General features: G+C 29.4%; 1 protein-coding gene across 1 annotated transcript in view; it reads left to right on the plus strand.

Moving 5' to 3' along the window:
• LOC145261143 (protein FAM135A-like) overlaps positions 1 to 22,323 on the plus strand; it is a 567,493-nt gene that overhangs the window by 447,757 nt on the left and 97,413 nt on the right. The window contains exons 10-11 of the mRNA XM_080119438.1: positions 1,055 to 1,148; positions 13,240 to 13,362. Of these exons, the coding sequence (XP_079975564.1) occupies positions 1,055 to 1,148; positions 13,240 to 13,362 (217 nt within the window). The remainder of the gene's footprint in view (positions 1 to 1,054; positions 1,149 to 13,239; positions 13,363 to 22,323) is intronic.

The following is a 22,323-nucleotide window of genomic DNA, read 5'->3' on the forward strand; positions in this document are numbered from 1 at the left end:
GGCTTATATAATGCCAAACATTTATACCTTCAAGCAGAGAATGTACTCGTAGTTTAACCACTCATAGTGAACTCCAGGACTCTTTCACCTTATAATTATGACCCCTTAAATTGGACCAAAACAGTTATAAAGTCGGTTAATTAAATAAACCTTGTCAATTCTAATTTTAATTTTAATTCATTATAGTTTTTATTGTAACACTATGGATAAATAAAGAAGGTAATTCGGATTTCAGTTTTATAACTTGGTATCTACTGACATTTGTTGAGATTATAGACATTGATTTTGAAGAAACGTCTGTCTGTGCTTAACTCTGAATGCAAATTCCATGAACAAAGCTTTTTTTCTTAGAACTGCTCGTCTGTGGAACTCTGTACCATGACTTGCTTTCCAGCTCACTATAACATGATCATGTTCAAGTTCAATGTAAACAAGTTCTTGTTGAGATGCTTTCCTTAAATAATCAAATTCTACCCAATTTCCATCACTACCGATCACTACACTGTTGTCTTACTGACCACCTAGCACTCATTAACCCTTACCTTCGAGTGACCTTTAAGCTTTGATGTGGTGACTCCCTTGTTAAAAAAATGTAGAGGGTTTGTGCTTTTATGTTTTACCAATCTCTGTTGAATTTGCATTCAGATTCAGTGTTGTTAAGTCTGTTTATATAAATTTATTAACTGCCAGCCAATCTCTTAAGACATGGTGGTTAGTCATGTCAAACTTTTAGGAATTGTCCATTACCATTTACTCTTCTATAAAGTTTAGTGAACAGGTTCCTGTTAGTCGGCACAGCTGAACACCATTTACTGACTATTTCAAATACGACTTCTGTCTCTTAACATATGATTCTGCTCAAGCAATCAGCTTTTGACATCTCTCCTGTGCTATATATCAACATTTGTAAACTAATGATGTTGTCAACTATCAATAGTTTGATATCATAGATTATTCAATAATATTTTTATAAAGTATTTTATAAACTTTAAATTTTAGTTCAATACTAATTTTCCCTTCTGGTTTTTCCTCTCTTTTCTTTCACCTCAATCAGTTTACCTCGTCCTCCCAAGTCAGCATGGACAAACAAAGGACCTGAGCATTCCACCCTGGAGTCAGTGTACTTCGGGAGTCGGCCTGGAGTTGGGGTAAGTTCTCATTTATCATTTTGCTTAACAAATAGAATGCATTTATATAAAAAAAAAGATATTTTTTTTATTATTCATCTATTTCAGGATACTTTAATGAATTTTGGAATAAAATTTTTATTAATGGCAAATATTACGGCAAATATTAAAAAAAAGAAAAAAGGCAAATATTACGGCATATATTAAAATAAAAATGGCAAAATAATGGCAAATATTAAAAAAAAAGTTTACAATGAAAATAACTTTATTAAGAAGCACAATGTAATGAGGTGAAAAAGTTATTCTGCATTATTACATCAAAAAACATTTTGCCAATTATAATAAAAATAGGAACATTTGTTTTATAAATTCTTATATTGAATATTTTTCCATGTCATATTCTTGCACTATTAATTCCCTATTAAATATTTTCTATTGTAATACGGCATTTTAATCAATTTTAATGAAACAAATTTGATTCAAAGTTACAAAAAGAAAAATACCTACTGTATTTGATGGCAAACTAATAATTAAGATTTAATAAAGAGATATGCAAGACAAGTATTTTTTTAGTCTATTAGATATCTTAATAAAACAACTAACTTTATCTTTAAAAAATGCCATTAAAATAAAGCCATTAAACATTAATTTAAATTTTCATTAAAATAAAGTCATTAAACATCAGTTTAATTTATATTACTTATGGCTTTGTAATTATTGATTTTCTTTATCTCAACAATCTCATATTTTCAAGTACAGTCTCTCACTTTGTGTTAGTATGTATATTATGTCACACAATAACTTGCAAAGCTTACAATTTTTGCAAAATGTCACTACATTTAAAATCAAAGAATGAAGACAATGTCTTCAATTATAGTTTAGAACACAATTATGAATGGTAATGTCTCCAGAAAATTGTCAGCAGATGACTATTAAAGCATTTCATCAACATTGAATATCTCGGCGATATTGGATATGTTTGTAGAGCAGCAGATACAGCCTTAGGGAACAGTTTTTTGTTTTTTTTGAGTTAATCCCCTTTGAAATAGAAATCTTTGGTAACAAAAATCAGATTCCTCAAATCTTATCAACAAACAAGATCTTGTTCTAATCCTTGTACCAACATGTGGCCAAGAATTAAGACCAGAATTCTTTCTCAGTTGCTGACCTATTGTCATACAGATAGGTTCTTATTTTGGGTCACTTTACAAAAACAACACTATGGCAAAAATGCAAGTTTTGCCTTTGTGCTTATCACATACATTTGTAGTGATACACCAAGAGACATTAAAATAAATAAATAACATTTCAGTTATGTGCATATTTTCCGTATACTCCCACGCAAATTCTGTGAAGATAAAAAGTAAAACTTTGTCTTTTCGTGTGGACGTAAAACAGAGCATACCATGTGACAGAGGGTATCCACTTTCTGTCTATTCAGTGCTCGAAGAAAAACACATTTCTCGAATCTTTTCTGACAGCCTTTCTGGAGCCACCCAAGGGATATAAAAGACACCACGTGTAAATTAAACCAGTCTAGTCCAAGATGCAGTTTTACCAGTAAACAATGTTGTGGACCCCATCTTGTGGGACGTAAAAACACTAACATGACTTCATGTGCATTATACACCTAAATTCTCATGGAAATTTAGTTTCTTTTTTTTTTTTTTTTTTTTTTTGCTTTAATGCCCATTTAATTTCAGAAGCAAAAACAAACTTTACTCTTCTCTTGTGCGACAACAGAGCACACATAAAAAAATGATGCTTCCTTTAATAAATTTCTATATTGAAACCGGTTTTCATATTGTTAATTGCTGACACCCTTTTATTTATTTTTTTGTTAAGGGTTGGAAGATATTTATCTATGCTCACACTACGGCTACGATATCAGGCATTGGTGAATATCAACCAATCTCTTACGCATTCTTTATTTTCTTATAACTTGTACATTCTTTTGTATGTGAGCAATATATTTCATTATATGTTATATGTTTCATCTCACAGTTACTTTATTTATAGTTTGTTGTAAGCTAAATATTATGCGTGTGACCAACACAATATATGGAGATTCTTAACAATATTACACAAAGAATCGATTTAAATTCAATACCTACACATTGATAAAATAGAATATCAAATATTATTTTTCACAGCACTGATAAAAAAACAAACAAACAGTTGTTTGCCAATGCTACATCACATTACAGAATCTGATGAATAAACCTTAAAAAAAATATGAGGAGTTACAATGGTATAAGAAAAAGACTGTTTCAAAACAGGAAACAGTCCACAGAGCTGGTGCAGAAGTCGACCATTTTGTCTTTATGATAGCAAAAACCATTGTTGGGGGAAAATTCACAAAGAATGTCAATATAAGATTAAAAAATGTCTAAAGTAGGCAATAAATTTTCTTTTACATTTCAAACTCTTCTTCCCATAAATCTGAAAGGGACAGTAGATTTTCCCAATAACATCATTATGTCTCTTATCTGAATGCAGAATCCATTGCTTTTCTTTCATTCATACTTGAGTTGCCAAGAGAATCTGAAAGTGTTGATGAATTTGAGATTAAAATATTCAAAAGTAAAAAAAGAGGAGAACATGATTGATGGATATATGCGATGCATCCACCTTCTTTTCTTTATCAACATATTTTTTACTCATTTAAAATTGTATCCAATGGTGATGCTTCAATTTGGGTGCTTTGAAGAGTATGGAATCACTCCTTGCCATTACTTACATGTTTACTCTTAGCTTGAGTGATAATACCTGTAAGGGTTCCGTCTATTGATTAAATAGAATCTATCATTTACAAAATATATGCTAAAAAAAAAATCTCCAAACTAATCTTATGCAAATATCAATAAATATGTAAAGATATTAGGGAGGTGAAGCATAAAATCTTTTATCAAAATGACTGGATTCAGTATTAAGTGGCTGTTATGCCATAACAAACAAAATGACCAACTCATAAACAAGTTAGAAAAGAATTTCTTCAGATTACTATTGATTAAACACTATATTTTAAGATAAACCGTTTTGAAAAATTAATACTTGTTCAATTTTTAAAAGGCGGTTTAATTTTCTATATGATTTTAATTTAAAATTGTTCTCTCACCTCCCAGCCTTTAGTGAAAAAAAAAAAAAAAAATCGCGTTATGAAAACCTTTTGGGAAATTTGATCAGGAGGGGAGGTTACTTAACATAACCAAATTAACAGCCCTCTAAAGAAAATAAAAATAAAAAAAATAAACATTCAATTTCAGGATGTGCCGCTGTCATATAAAACAGCTCAAAAGTTAATGTCTGTTTTCAAGCAAAAATGAATTTAATTTCTTTATTTAAAAAAGTCAACACCAAAGCCATTTTGTTAGTGTCATCATTTTATTTTTGTCAATAAAAATGTTCAAAATATCGATTTTGCTTTTGAAAAAACATTTACTTATGAAAATCAAGGCTTTTTTTTTAAATTATGAAAGTTTCTATAATCGTTTGTATCTCCATCTGTCCTGGACACTAACCTAATTTAATAGTTACAAAAGTTACAATAGGATGTAGGTATACTGTTAATGTCTTATCTTTTTTACTTGTTTCTTTTTGCACAGTTTTCTTCTTCGTTCTTTTTACTGTATCTGTCTTAGCATCATTTATTTAAATCTATATTTTGTATCTAATTTGGGCCATTTGAAATTATTAATGTTTGTTCAGATAAACTGGTCTAGTGTTGAATAGAGCAGGAGAAAAATTTGATGCATCTATTCAGTCTTGAGAGACAATGGATAAAGGTAGATGCATATGTAATTGAGGCAAAGGGTTGTGCAATCCCCAACCGCACCTCTCCTGCATTGGCACTGCTTGAGTCCAGGGGCAAGGATAAGTCCAGGATGACTAAAAACAACTCCAACATAAGTAGAGAGCACATAAGTACAACACTTGGATTCCCAAATGGTCACTCATTTTAGTACTGACCAGGCTCACATTGTTTAACTTCAGTGATCTAACGAGAACTGGTGTGTCAACGTGATTATGCAAGGAAAAAAAAAAAAAATTCTAAGCTATTTAAACCATCCTTAAATAAGTTTGATTTTCAAAAATAAATGTTTCAAGTGATCATGGCAGGTGATTAAACTTGGTCCATTTTTGATTGTTTACAAACACTTTTTCACAAAATGCTCAACACATCTATTAAAGTGTTATATTTAATTAAGATTGTCTTATGGACACTGAAAAAATGATTTAGTGATGAACCAAAGATTGACTTGGCAAACCATTATTACTGTAACATAGTGCGGATGTGCATATGCAAATGCATGCGAAATGACATTACTGGTAGGGAAAAATAAAAGGAGATCACGTTAGAAGTGTGAATGATGCTAGAGAAGACGATCACGTGAGTGACATCACAGCCATAACAAAAAGGAAATAAATGTTGTTACAAAGAAAAAGTGAGTTTAAGTTCTTTTCTATTCTTTGTTTACTTTGTGACTGAGCATACAATGTGTTAGTTTCTGGATTACGCTGCATTATGTAATTAATGTAACTTAGAAAATACTCAGAGCAGGTGGCCTCGTGCCAGATTAGTGCAAACGCAAGTAAAAATATAAAATAACTGGAAGAATGATTGTCTCAGGATGAGTAAAATTAATTTCTCAAACAAAAAAAAACAAACTATTGTTGCATCTTTGTATAGCATAGGAGCTGCTTCGAGAATTTTATAGCTCTAGTAGGAAAACTTGATGGAATAATTTTTCTTTTTTTAATTTCCATTTAATATTTATTTAGAATGAAACATTTCTCCGGAAAGAATTCACCTGAGAAAGAATTAAATAGCTTGAGGTTACCAATTTCTGATTTAAAATGAATTCTCTATACAGCGCTTTTTCTAGTTTAAAAAAAAAAAAATATTGTAAAAGTTTCAGCATTGTTTCAAAACAGATAACATGATTTACAACTGAAGTAATGGATTTTAACTTGTTAAAAACTTACTTTCTGTTTGCTGATGATAATGTTGCTCTCTCTATATATTTACTAATGGAATTTTTGGAAACAATTTAAAACACTTGGATGTTTCCCTGTTTTTTTTTTTTTGTTTTTTTTTTTAAATCAATTGCATGAAGCTTTTAGTTTTTTTTTCTTAGATAAATGGGGAAAATCTAATGCATAAAACTTTAAAATGTTTTAAGTAAAAAAATGTATAAATAAAAAAAATCTACATTTTTTTAAATCATGGATACTTTATTTTATAAACAAAGGATACTGCTTTAAACTCATTGTTTTTCTAAAAGATTTTATCTTGAATTTTCAGTATATTGTTTTGAAGTCTATTTTTTTTTTTTTACTAACTTTAATCTTCTTCTGAATAAAATAGAACAATTATAATAAAAAGATATGCAATACAGAAAACACAAATGGAAGCTCTTTTTATGATTAATGGAAACAGTTTGAATCGTGTGATCTAATTTTGTTTAGACCATGTAAAACACACACATTTGATATATATATATATATAATCCTGAAGTCTAGCCACAGCACCACGGGTTCTTGGTTAGAGTACTTGGAAAAATCAATTGTAAAAGTGATATTCTGAAGGTTGAAGGTTCAATCCTCAATGTGGGTGACCGAAAAATACAATTATTATTCTTAGGGCCTCTATCCAGTCATGGCTGATGAAACGAGCATGCTACCCCTGTGAAGTAAATAAAGAGTTCTGCTCAAAATTCCATCCAAATTCCTGAGTTTGACAGTTCGACAAGATACACCTGAAGGTCGGAGGTTACATCGACTGAAACATTGGGAAAATCACACTCAAGATGAGAACAGTAGTCTGATGAATCTAAGTAATACAAATAAACTTTTCATCCATATATTTACTTGGAAATTTTCCAAAATATGTGTGTCAACATGAAATTAACAATTATTAAATAAAAGGATCAAACATAATTGAAAAATTAAATTTAAAATTTTGAGTAAGAAAAAAGTATTCATACACAAAAAACTGCAGTTTGAAACTGTGAATAAACCTTTGAAAGTTTTATGCAAGGTGTGATAAAATAACTTGTTCCCTTTTGTAGCAAGTACTAAGAGTGTCGAAAGAACTTGGCTTACATTTCTGGATGAGTTTGTGTCGCGCATAAGCATGACGATTATGGACAACAAAAGAAGTACAAAATTATATGCTAATGAGTCTCATGAAGTAATGTGAAATTCCATTACTCATATGTAAATATGATGGCACTGTTTAGATAAAAAAAAAGTCTATTTTGAGTAAATATGATTTTCAGACTTGTGAGTTTGGACCATAGCATGCACACATAGAGTACTGAAGCATGACAATTTTAACTGCAGAAATCGAAACCACAGAAGTATTTTTGAATAAGAACCTCTTAGAATATTCCAACCATATTTACAACACTTTATAGTAGCTTATTTCTCAATGACCATTTGTGATGTCATCAATTTTTATCATGATCAAAATCAGGTTACTTCTGATTGAAGTGAACAATAAAATAATGAAGTTGCATAATGAAGGTTTGAACCATACAGATATCTTAAAGACGTTAAATGATCCATTTCATATAATAAACTCTTTTGTTTCCAAATAGAAGACCTGAACTACTGAAAGCATTCCTCAGATTAGCACTTCTCCAAAAAGGAGAATAGTAAGGAAAATAATAAAACTAGGATGACTTACAAGAAGATTAAAGATGAATCATCAACTGCAGGAATGTTTGTCATGAAAGACCTATCATCTATGAACTGCTTCAGTTTTTACTATCCAGAGAAGATGCCTTAATTAAAGAAAAAACAGTCACACTTTGAATTGTGCATCTGAATATCTAGATAAGTCAAGAGTTTTGGCTGGAACCAAAATTATTCAAAAAGAATTCTGTCTACCATTTGTGGAAAAAAATGGATGTGCCTATAATGCAAATAATGAAATCCCAACAAATTGTGCTGGAAGGATGATTATATAGGGATGTTTTTCTTTTGCTGGATCAATTCATGTGATGGAAGATACTATGAATTTTTTTTTTTTTTTTTTTACACGGTAGTCACCACTTATCAAGGCCCGGAAGCCACTCAGGGATAAGGGTTATTGCAAGTACAGTACGTTAGTGTGGAGATTTAATGAAGTGTTTACTTAAGAGGGCGGTTCATTAGGAATTTGTTAACGTAGGACTTAAAGACATCCAAGTTGTAGTCAGGTGGGAAGCAGGCAGACGGAACAGAGTTCCACAGGAATGGGGTAATGTATGACAGCATTCTAAAACATTCACTTTTATTCAAATGTCGGAGCTTGGGAATGATTGGTGTTTCTAACAAGATAATGATCTAGAACATATTTCTATGCCTACTTGAGACTGTTTTAATTAGAATAATACAAACCTACTGCAATGATTGAGCCGATTGCTTGATTTAAACCCAATTTAAAATTTGAGAAAATTTATTGAAGAACACGAGAAATCTCAATAAATAAGGGGTTATTTATAAAACAAATAATTTGCAACTTATAATTGCAATGCGCTAGCAGACAGCTATGACAAATATCTATGGACAGCTCTAACAATGACTTCACAATGAAATATTAAATTACATAAAAAAAAAGTTTTTTCTACTCAGTTGTTTAAATTTGACTTTTCAAAAATTATTCAAATTACATTTTCGGTTCATTTATTTAATTATTAATTTCATGTAAACACATTTTGTGCAATTTTGAAATAAATATATGGATGAACTATTAATTAAAATCCTTTTTCATGTGTACAAATATATTAATATATTAAAATAAAGGTTTTCCCTCGTACTTTTTTAATGGCTATTTTATTGCAAGCTACATGTTTTCTTTTTCTTCATTGATTTTTACAACAAATATTATTTACTTAATAATTAAATTTTAAGTCAAGTATTATTTTTTAAATATTTATACTAAAAAATAATTGACATTTCTATACTCTAGAGAACTTTGATATCTGCAAAATTCTGCCACTTAAGTTGTGGGCCAGTGTTTAAGTTGTCACGAATGACATGGCAGTCTGAAGCCTTATCTGGTTGGCTCATGTCTTTGTTGGTCATCCTGCTGATCTTTCTGGAATCTTCTTGATATGATTTCAGTGTTAGCTGGAGTCTGGTAGACAATAAACATCTCCAAATCACGTTATTCTATCTAATATTATTAACATTAATATTCTTTGTTTTTTAATTATTAATACCAATGGTAATAATACAGGGTGGTCGCTAAAAAAAGCTGGAAATTTGAAGTTATGAATTTTATTTTGTTGAAATTTTATTGTCTGGTTTGTTCACTTTTTCGATTTACATGGTCGACATTTTGAGAATTTGTGAGTGTCTTATAATATTAATCTTTAAAAAGTTTTTCTTTATAAAAATCAATTAGTGTTTTATAAATTTCTTGTTTTGCTACCAATTACCCTATATATAGAATGATTTTAATAAAGGAAAAAGTCGTTTAAGCAATACTGGTGTTAACAAAGAACATCTCAATCTTGAATGAACAAATTTAGAAACCTATACAGAATTTCAAACTGAACCTTTTATTTAATCAATATGGGTAGGTTGTTCTCATTCTATCAGTCCTGTCCAAGTAAAAGTGTTAATTTATGTTATTCTTAGTTGTGATTGTAAGTTGTGATAGTAAGGATTGAACCTCCAACCGCTAAGAGATTGTAACTTAAAACTGATTGTTAACCATTATACGATGACTTCATGTGGGCAGTTAAAAAATCTGTTTATTTCATTTTATTCAAATAATATCAAAGTTAATTTATTATAACACTTAAAATGAACAAATGTATAATTTTGTATCATATTTTTGTTTGAAACCACAAAGATATGCTGTATGAATTTAGTTTTTGTTTTCTTTTTTTCTTTTTTGCTACTGTGAAATAGCGCATGATTATTTGTTTATTTATTATTGTATATGTTGGATAATATATAAGCTATTTTTTATATCGGAACTTTTGATTTTTTTTAACAATGCAACCCATTAACACTAGTGTCTATGGGCTGTCAGTTTTTTATCTGTGTAAACAAGAAAAATGAGTGAAAGAGTATGTTAATCGAGGCAAGCCTCAAAATGTGCCACATTTGCTGAGGTATCTTGAATAAGTAGGCACCATGAACTTTATATTTTAAGCATACGAAACTAGGTCAACGCATAAGAAAATCTGAAATGTAATTTTTTTTTATTGAAACATGTTTGTTTACATAAATAATTAATTATGAAAATATTTTCTTTATAAATATGCAATAAATAAATGTCATGGAATTTTTTCCCATTTCAGAAATACTCCAATGAATATTTTCTTTAACATACGACTAGATATTTTTTAAAAGAAACTGTGTGCTTGTTGAAAAATCTTAATGTTTTAAAAATATAGCACATTTATTTTATAAACGTTTTGGAATGTTTTTATTAAAATTCTCAAGGGAATGTTTATTTAACATAAATATTTATTTAAAGAAAATTTTTTGTCCAAAAATGAAATGAATTAAACATATGTCACTGGTTGGAACATAATATTATAGGGCCATATATTCAAGTGACACTATGCCCTTTCACTAAAAAAATGTTTAATAATCTGCTGCAAATAAGATGAAAGTTAATATATAGCTATATGTTTATTTTTTAATTGTTTAGACTTGTCTGCATATGTCAAAATCACAAAAGCTAAACTCCTAATTAGTTTGAAGAAAGATAAATCTCTGTAACATTTGAAAAATTATGACTAAATATAGACCAATTAATATGATGATAAAAAAAAAATCTTTTTTAATCACCATATTAATTGGTCTATATTTGACTATAATTAAATTTTGCATCCTGTGACGTAATCCCCCATGGAGGAGCTTTAGAACTACACTGAGATAGCTTTTTCCCGGGTGACACCAGATAACCCAAGGATTTAAGGTAGAGAAGATAAATATAGATATATTTTAATTCTCTGTCAAAATGATATATTTGTTTTTTTTTTTTTTTTGGTTGGAAGACCTGAGATATTTTGTTATTTGGGAAAAACTCAACAACAGGAAATGCGAGGATGTTAGACAAACATATTGTACTGGCTGAGTAATGGCTGATGACCTCGAGGTTATGGGATTTTTAGTCTTGAATGGGGTCTCAGATCGTTGGGGTTTAGCGTGATTTGATTGGCTGGGGAGACTTCCACCCCACCCACATCGGGTCGATGCGCTCTAAAATTAAACAGATTGCATGTTGAATTCGGAGAGAACAGATCGTATAAACCCGCCGTTCCCTGGAGAGGGGCCCCCTCCACCTTCCTCATTTAACCGTCTGTCGTTGTCTGTGAAGAGATTTGAGATTGAAAAGAACTTACAAAATCTGAATGAGAATTGTAAAAACATTTGTACATAATTCTGAGAGATTAAGCTTCTGTAGATAGACTACATGAGTTTGTCTTTCTTCCTGCCTGCTGCTTTGATATTCGCTTTCAGCATACCAGATTTTATGTAACAACCTCAGAGAAGACTAGATGACACGTGCCGAGAATTCTAGAGAAATAAGAGTCCTTAACCACCTTCTCAAGTGAGGGGGTTACAACCCCAAAAAGAATTTTGAAACATTTGAAAAATGTATTTCAGTTGCATATTTTTGTAAATATGCTTATGTATTTTTCAATTTTTAAATATCAAGCCAATGTTTAATAAAGAATATAAACTTTTTCTTTTGTTTTTCATATGAAATATTTTAATTCATTCTTCACAAAAAAAAAAGATAGTTGCATTTAGGAAACTTTTCAGATTACATGATATTTAAAGATGTTTCTAAAAATTACAATTTTGACCGGGAATCTTTCTCTCCAAATGCATTTCAATTATTAACATTTAGAGAATGGTAATTTAAAATACGTATTTTTAGGCAGCATTCCTTCCTTTAAACATATTTAATTAAATATTGTAAACAATTTCTGTCTACATTTTTTTGTTCAGATTCTTTGTAGTTTTCTAACGAGTTTTCTTGTTTCAGACCCCCCAAAAATCACTCTTCTTAATAAATATCCTAACATCTTTAGTGATCACCTTCCCTGATGATGGATCCGGATGGATCAGAAAGTACTTGGATAAAAATGTGATTATAGCCGTAACATCAATCAGTTCTTGCCAAAAACAAGAAAGCTCATTAGGAAACTAGAAAGGATCAGAACTAAAAATATTTAAACATTGTCTATAATATTTAATGAAATATGCTTAAAGAACAGTAATTTGCATATAAGACAGTTTTAATATATAAAAAAATTTTTTTGTATTTTTAAAAATGTTATTTTCCAATTCTTTGTATTTATTTCTCTTGAATATGTGGGATCTTGTGATCATTAAATGTTTTTATTTTTTCATTTAGTTCAACTTCAATCCTGAAATCTATTCCAAAATTATTGTTTTGGTTTTCATATCTAAAGATAAGAGAATCCAAAGATTATATTTCAGCTTTTGTTTAATGTTTTGATTTTTAGTAATTTTTTTACAAGAATTTTGAAAGCTCATGAAATATTTTTTATCATAGTAGTAAGTAGATCAAGTAGCTGAGGGCAACATAAAGGTTCCCTTTTCATTGACAACAATACGGAGATGTTTGGAAGGGCACAACTCCTTTCTTTAGATTGGTACAATTATCCTTGATCATCATCTTGTAATGCTGAACATTTTGCAATCAAGCATCATTTTTTTTTTTTTAGTCTTTTGTGTGACTCAACTGAGTACTGAACTTATTTTCCAGCCTATTGCTATTGTGAAATCAACTGGTTTCATATATTTTGTATATTTTTTTTTTTTTTTTTTTAATAATTATTTTGCTCCTATGAAATATTGCACAATGCAATTATTTGTCTGTGTTTATTATTGTATATGTCGGATCATATGTAAGCCTTTTTTTTTTATATATTGAAACTGTCGTTGATTTTTAAATGATAGTTTGTTTTCCTTCCATCATCATCATCATCATTATCACAGACAAAAACCAAAAGAAGACGATAACTTTAAGTGATCATCTATAAATCTATCATTATCATTACAAATCTTTTTTTTCTGCACAACTTGAGTTATTTCAACAGTTTTCCTTGCTGCCTTCATGTCATAGAACTTGTTCTTGAGTGCGGACACACTGAGTGTAGACACACTGGCCAGGGATGCTACACTCACACCTCAATGTTGCCAGTCTTTTCCTCAAATGCGGTCAAAAATGAACCAGTCTCACAGCAAGGTATGAAGGAAATGGATTGGAGAATGCTGTTCTTACCACAAAACACGTTTCACCCCAAAAACTGTTTCCTTCTGCTTTCTTCCTGAATTTTCTTGCCATGCCAAAGTTCAAAACTCCAATCAATGAAGTTAAAAATAAAAATAAATTTGTTTTATTGACTGGGAGTGATTGTTATAAATAGGTTTAACCCATTATCTCCAATAATTTTCAACATTTTAATTCTTTTATGAAACTTGGATTCCTATGGTTAACAAAAAACAAAAACCGTTAGAAACTTGATGAAATAGTTAGAATTACATTTTAAATAGAAATAAGTGAGATATTAGGTGATCTCATATGAGATGACAGGGACGGAGGATACAGTTGCAATAACTATCGTCTATCTGCTAATTTTTAAGTGATCTCATGAAATCACCCGGAGGTAATGATTAACTCATTACCTCCGGGTGATTTCATTTCAATTTATTTAAGTGCAAGAATTTTATTTAGTACTGTTGGAATATTATGTATTAAGTTCAAAGAAGTTTTGAAAAATAAATTACTATTTTAAAAGCTTAATGCTGTTTGAAAATCATGTATTAGATTTATTTAGTCATAGAATTTTTATCGTAGACAATGGATGGTCTTTATTTGGTACAAATGCACAGCCAGACAAATGACTTCTGGCTTCGAAAATAGCCTGCTCGGTGTAGCCGTTATTAAAGATAGTTTTTTGACAATACCATCTATTGGATCTGTGTTTAGTATGAAATTTGATTATTTTTTAATATTTTCTTTTCCATTACATTTATTTTTAATTTTGTGAAAAATTCATATTTTTGCATAATGTTAAGTAAATACCCATTAATTTTTTTAAATTTATTAAATTATATTTATGAAAAATTTTTTCTGTAAATAAACATATTTCAATGAAAATAATCAGTTTTCAGATATTCTTATGTGTTGCCCTAAATTTTCATTAGTGTCTCTAGATTAAACTATACCGTTTTAGTGTGGGTCATTTTCAAAACAAGAAGTTGTGTTTTGGTAAATATTGTACTCTTTATTTTAAAGATTATTTATTTTTTTTTAATTATTCTATAATGAATCATTACTTTAATATGATTAACAACCTTTTTCTCGAACTGATATATTTATATGTTAAATGAGTATTTTTAATGTGGATTTAATAATTTTTCTTATACTCTTATAAAATGAGACTATTCTATGCTAAAAATCTTTGTCGACAGTACACAGGGACGTGACGCTGACAAAATGAATATGTCTTCAGACTTATGACACAGCATGCCATTTCAGTCTTTTCAAGTCACTTCCACAAGAGATACTGGCAACATTCACATAGTCTCTCCTGTGCATATGTGATTCTAAAAATAGAATCTGGAAGCCAATGCCAACAAAGCAGAGGCGAGCAAGTCAATAAACCGTTACTTGCTGATTCATAGAAATTATGTTAGCGTTGTTGTGAACATCCCAATTATAAATAAAATTGCACAAAGATGCTGAAATGCATTAACCATTGAAACAAAAGCACATTAAATAGCATGCAATTTTAATAGGGCCATTCTTGTTGTTTGCTTTTAAATATCTGGGCTCTATTTAGTGAGCAATATTCTGCACTTCGTATCCAAAGTGCATGATTTGTTTTATTTGGACTACTATTGTATGTTATTCTCACAACATTTCAACCAATGTGATCGCTGATCTTCTTCAGATGCATTTTGGGCCTGTAGCACAATTGATAAAAGTGTTAAGTAATAATTAGTGTAAGTAACAGTCTTTTGAAGAATCAATCTTCAGTATGTACAATGCAAAGAATACAATTAAGAATTACGTAAGATTTCTGCCTGGCCATGGCTGAAAAAATTTCTGCATAGCTGAAAAGATTTCTGTCTGGCCATAGCTTGTTCTTGAACAAGCTATCCTCAGAAATTAAACAAAGATTCCATTCAGATTTTCAAGTTCGACAAGATGCACCTAAAGCTGAGAAGTTATATTAACCAAAATGTTGTAAGATGATGATACAAGATGAGATCCAAATTATCCAAATAATACAAATTATCAACCCTCATCTCAAAAACTTCTGAAATATATACACAATACATACTTTTTAATATTCAAAAATTATTTCAATGATTTAATTTCTTTGAAAATGATTAAGAAATTACCAAAAATATAACCAGAATGCTCTAATCAAAAAAGTCAAAAGATTAAATTGATATAAAATAAATGTAAAAGAAATTGTTAAATGAATGACTGAAATATGTAATTTATTTTTCACAACTTATTTAGTACAGTGTTATTATAAACAGTGTTCAATAAAAATAAGTATTAATATTTAAATATTTTGCAGAGATGTAACTTTGTTACATTGTGAGAAGTTAAATTACTTTAAGAATCTAAAATTTGAATGAAAATGTTAATTGTTAATGTTTTTTTTATATACTATCAACTCATTTCTTGAAAATGATGGATAATTAAGATCTAATGTACAGAATGTCTCAAAAAATGTAAAAGTGTTCTCACACTTCGAATGACAATCATTTTATTTATGAACATAGTGAAATGGAATACCATTCGAAATAATTAAAGAATCATGTTTGTAATGTTCAAATTGATGACCATTACTGTCCAAACAACACTAATAACAGTTGAAGTGTGCGTACATTTTTCAGACACCATGTATTTATTTCTAATGAGGATCTTTAATAATGTATTTATAAAAATCCAGCAATATAACCTTTTACCATTGTTATATATAATTAAAAAAGCATTTCTTGCAAGGCATGAAAATGGTTAAGCAAAATGTGTTCTTTTATGAACTTTAAAACTAAGGTACAAGATTTCATTTGAAATTTATCAATTTTCAAAGTGCACTTTTAAGAACTTTACAAAGTAAAGTATAAAAATTTAACTTAAATTGAATCTAAAAAGTATCTTGAATATATTTTATGTTATGTACATTTTGTTGCACTTATATAAAATAAATGTATCTATTATTTAGCAATTAAAGTGATAGATATACCATTTTCAACTAAAATATTTTTAAAAGTGCAACAAAATGTACATTACATAAAAATAAATTCAAGATAATTTTTAGATTCAATTTAAATTGAATTTTTATATTTGTAAAGTTGATAAAATTGCACTTTGAAAATTGATGAATTTTAAATTAAATCTTGTACCTTAATTTTAAAATTAATAAAAGAAAACGTTTTGTTTAACCATTTTCATGCCTTGCAAGAAATGCTTTTCTAATTTTCTAACTATCTCATTTTTTAAGATTATATTTTACTTAATTTAAATTAAAAATAACAGGTTTTGCATACCTAAAACAAATTGAAACTATTTTCTTTGAATATTCTACTCAAGTGAAAAAGTAAAGTTCTCTGTAATAAAAAAGAAAAATGATTAAAATCTGATTTAAACAAAAAAGTAAAACAAAAAAGCATATACAATTAAATCTTGTCTTTCCATCTATCTTTTCTTGTATTTCTCATTTATCTATCTTCTTATTCTCTCTGTTCTTGTATATATATCTATCTATCTAGAGTTTTGAGCACTGTTTGATTCAACATAAGACTTAGTAAATAAAATTATAATGCATACCAGAGCCTTGAGTATATTTGGATTCAGTCTCTGCAACGTTCCAAGTTGCCTACTGCATTATTGCATGTACCTGTTACCTCTAGGAAACTGAGGACTGTTTTATGTTGCGTATACTTTTTTACATTGTCCTACTGTATTATTGATAATTTATTGCTCAGTTTGTTTCATATTATTGAGCAGAATCATAAATAACAAAGCCGTACTAAAAAGTGCGCTTAATATATTTCTTTTAAAATTTATTTCTTTATATCTCATTATTCTGGAACTCGTTTGCTTTAAAACCAAGTTTATCTACCAGCATCAAACAAAATATAATGAATAAAACAAAAACAATTTCATAAATGGGTAATGAAAAAAAGCGCTAGTCGAGCACTAAATAAAATTAAGGAGACCTCTAGAGCATTAATATAACAAACTTTCTAAACTCTCTAGAGTAGAAATTATTTTTTTTAAGTAAACACTGAAAATAACAATTAGCAGACCTCCAGAGCGCAACTAAAAGCACAAAATAAAATATGAGGAAACCCCCTCCCCCAGTACTATTAAAACCAAAATTTTACTCACCTAGAAAAGAAATTATTGTTTTAAGTGATTAGTAATATATATATATATATATATATATATATATATATATATATATATAAAAAGAACAAGTAGTTAATAAAACATGTTAAAAAAAACATTTGAAAAAAGTTTTAAAATATATATATATATATGTAATTCAGGAGGCTCCCAGAACACTTCTGAAAGCACTAATTAAAATTGGAGGGGGGTCGTCAGTGGACTGCTAAAACTATTTTTAAGTACCTTATTTACTTATTTAAGTGTAATTTATCTTGCCTTTGGTAACAATGTGTTGTATACTACTGTTATTTGTAAGAAAAACGCTTTAAAATAAGTTAAAACAAAAACTTATCAAATAAGTAGAAAAGTAACTTGTCTTCGACACATAAGTACATAATGTTTTCACCTGAAATGCGTTTTTTTTTGCAATTTTTATACTGGATTATTTTTCATAGTTTTTTTAAATTTATGCTAATTTTGACATGACAAGTAAGTATGTAATGTTTTCACCTGTTTATTTACCACTTTCCAGCAAAATATAAGACAAAAACAATTTCATAAGTGAGCAGTAAGGAAAAAAAATGTTAATTAAAATTAAGGAGGCACTATTTAAAACAAGTTTCTAACCTCCACCCTCCAGAAGAGGAGGTCTTTTCTTTTTTAAAGTGAGTTGTGAAAATAAATAACATTTAGAAGGCTTTCAGAAACAAGTTTCTACCCCATATGTTTTATTAGATTTATCAAAATATGTCTTCAAATAATGTAAAAAATCAAACAAACAAACATCATGACAAACAGACACAGTTTTAGTCTTATATATATTTCACTATCTATTGGTATATATGTGTCTCTCTCTTTCTCTCTTCATCTGCATTTCTCCTCCTGGTGCCACTATGCAACCATCTCACTATATTCATATCTTAAAAATAAAAAAAATCTTAAATTTTAAAAACAAAAACTTTTAAATAACTTTATTGAAATGCAAAAATTTTTAATTATCTAAAAAACAAAAGTGTTTAGGATGAAATAAGGAACAGATTTTATATAGGTTTCATTAAGAAATATTCATTACACAACGAGAAAAGGCAAGATAAAAATTTAAAACATCCGAAAATAAGAGAAATTTAAGAGATAGACAATTATTTCCCCACAAAGCAAAAGTACTTATTAGATTAGTAGATTAGATAGACAAAATTAGTAGAAAACATTTTGTTTCATGGCGCTTTCACAAGGATACTATAAGTTAGGTGTAGTACAGGGAAATAAGTTAGTATATATCCATTTTGAAAGTACTTGATACTAAGTCAGTTGTTATGTAGGTAGTCTCTTCAACTCTGATAAACCACATACATTGCTATCTGTGTATGTGTTCAGAAAAGGGTTTTTAAATATGCTATTCTTGAAAGTGACTATATCTTTTCCAAAAACATTTAATGTTGGAGGACAAATATTAAATTAAGGGAATTTCCAGAGCACTGGTGAAACTTCCTTTAAGGGTGGTGGCAATAAGCTTGGGACAAGGGTTCGGTTGGAGATATTATCAGCTCGGTATTAATAATTTTGGAAAAAAAAAAGGGGGGGGGGAACTAGAAAAAGAAAAGGCATTTTAAGGATTGAAAAATTCATGATTACTCCTTGTCACTTAATAACAATTTATTTTTGTTTTTGTTATTCTCCTGATTCCTTATAGGTTTCTGCTCAATGTTGGGTAATTGTTCTAATCCATCCATGTTGCTAAATCGTTTGAATTTAAAAAAAAAAAAAAAAAATTGAATAGCATGTCACCAGAATTCTTTGTTTTACCTGCCGTGTATGATCGGACAGTTTCAAATCTGTTGATCATTTATTTTACCATTTCTACTAATTGTAGATCTTTCTTGGACATCATTAGAAGCTTTGATTTCTTTGTTTTCATTGGCATGATTCAGTTTGTCTATGCTTTGTGTTTGTTAGTTCCTTCTCATGTGTGTTTACATGCCTTTGTAACATGCCATTCTGAATTGAGAACAGGACGAGAGAGAAAAGGATATCCGCAATTAGTCCTTTTTTGAACTTTCAGTATCTGTCTTCTCTGCTTCCGCACTGCTGTTTTGCAACTTATTTATATATTCGTATTTTATTTTTGTTGTTTTTTTTTTAATTGTTTGAAAATAAAGACCCCCCCCCTCATATTTGAGTATGTTAAGAAGTTTTTGTGAGAGATTTGCTGTTGCGGAATTTCAAAATTAAATCATTTTCCACGTGTTTTCTGTTATGTATTTCACCATCCAGTCACTAGTATTGATTATGGAGAAACAGCTGTAATTTTTCAAATGAAGACGAATTTTGATTATTATGAGTACTTTTTATTGGAAAATATTTCAATATATATATATATATATATATATATATATTTATCATCTACATGCAGTAATTTTATCATTACGTAGCTCATCAGTGTTGCTGATAGACACACACATATCCACACATTTTTTTTTCATCTATAGACAGCTGTATTCTTTTTTTCCCACCCATAATTCTTTGCACATCAGTCATGTGTGTTTTCATTCAAGTCTTCCCATTAATTGCTCATTAGTATGCAACAAGAATAAAAAGTATAAGGGTCGTTCCAAAAGAAAAACCTTTTTTTTTTTTTTTTTTTTTTTTTTTAACTAAAAAAGTTAAAGAGCTATAAAGATGGGAGTGGTATCATTAAAATGAGCAACCTTTCATGCTTCACAATTTATTTTTCTGCATAATCACCATGATTCTCAATGCAATTATCCAAGAATTGAATGCATAAGTTCACTCATCATAACAATGCAGTTTACAATCGCCTCTGATCCATGTGGATGTAATAAAAAAATAGAAGGCATTACTTTTGGAACACCCCTTGTATTAGCAAAGCAACTTACCAATTTAGTTTAGAAGCCGTAATTTGTGTGTATCCCTGTTACAAAAGTGAAAATTATTTATGATGTTAGTTTCATCCATGCTTTTGGACTTAGAATTCTCGAAGGAGTTGGACTCATGCAAATATGAGATTCAAGTGAATATTAATTATTATAAATATATAGACACTTATATACAGATACTTCTGTTAGTACAACATGATCTGAAAACTGGATGTAGAAGTTAAAAATATTAAAAATTACAACCTCTCCCCAAAATTAACTAGCACATGACTGATGTGACAAGAATTAGGAGATGACCTCTTTGACCAGCCAGACATCAACAAGTGTAGATGGAAAACTTGTTTCATCTCTGCTGCTCTCCTGCTTCTGTTGAGGTTTTGGAGTTTGTGTGTAGTGATTAGATAGGCCAATTTAATCCGTGCATTTCAAAATCCCATGAAATAGTACAATCAAAACTTAATCCGTTAACATTGTTCTTAACCTCAAAGAAAAATGGTCCTGCGTATGACCTTAAAAGACATTCAGTGGTGAAACTCCACTTGGAGACTGTGGGAAATGTAAAGTTGCTTCTTAGTTACCAGTGCTACCAGTTCCATTTGAGCCCAGAGTGGTAATACGTAGGAACTTTTGTGCTATCAGATCAGGCTATCTGAAGATGTTGTCTTCCTTAATAAAAACACACCAAACATTGATTTTATTATTTTATTCTTTTCCTTTTGCAAAACTCAATCAATTATTTAATTAGGATTCATTATTGAGATGAATATTATTTATTTATTGTCGACTATTATTCTCATCTTTCTTAGTTGTTGTATCACAATGTTTCGGCCAACTATTCCTCTGGCCTTCAGGCAAAACGTGGTGAGACGACAACTATGGATGGCAGTAATTTCTGAGAATGCAGTTAGGATATTCGGAGTTCCTATCACGTCGCGGTTACCACCTGATGAAGGCCAGAGGAATAGTTGGCCAAAACGTCATGATACAACAACTAAGAAAGACAAAGATAATAGTTTGCAATAAATAAATTAATAAACTCAATCATGTTCTTCAAAAACAAAAACATTTTTTCCAACCATGAATAAACATTTGAAGATATAAAGAAGTTGAAGCATGAAAACTTTTCCAAAATTACTGAATACAGTATTAAATAATCCATAAATTGTTGATATGCTGTAAAGCAAAACCAACCAACTAAACCAAAGAGAAATGACCATCAGATGAGATGGAACCAACCATGCAAATTCTTTCATTATCAAATTTTACTTTCCTCCTCCAAAGAATTATTATTACAGTACACGAGAATATAAAAGTTTTAGATAGTTTACATGAAATTTCTTACTCACAAAATTGGATATTAGAATGAAAAGAAATATTTGTTTTGTCCGATTCAAATGCGACAATAAATTTTGAAATAACGAAACGAACATTTTCAACAAATAGCAATGATCTGTCTCTATTGCATTTGTCTCCATATAAAATCAGTTGCAATATTTTTGTTTGCTCTTCGTATGTGAATGTACTACAACTACTACTACTTGGTGCAATCAGTATTTTTATGCCTTTGTTTGTGGGACGAGTCCAAATTTTATAGGGAAATAATCTACCTCACAACATTTTGACAGGTACTTCAGTTAGTGCAACATTATCTGAAAGTCGGCTGTAGATTTCGAAATCATTAGAAATCCTAATCTCCCTTAAAAAAGTAACTATTGTTAACAATAAAATTAAATTAAAAAAAAAAGGTCTATCTCTATTACATCTTAATTTCCTCAATATAAAAATAGCTTTCAACATTCCTGTTTGCCCCCCCCCCCTTTTGTTATTATTGTCCAGTGTAATTGTTATCTCTGTAATGATAGGCTTGCATTTGATCCAAGCAAACAATGCTTACATT

This window comes from Euprymna scolopes, chromosome 3, assembly GCF_053919585.1.
Source record: "Euprymna scolopes isolate OS-2025 chromosome 3, ASM5391958v1, whole genome shotgun sequence".
Lineage (NCBI taxonomy): Eukaryota > Metazoa > Mollusca > Cephalopoda > Sepiida > Sepiolidae > Euprymna > Euprymna scolopes.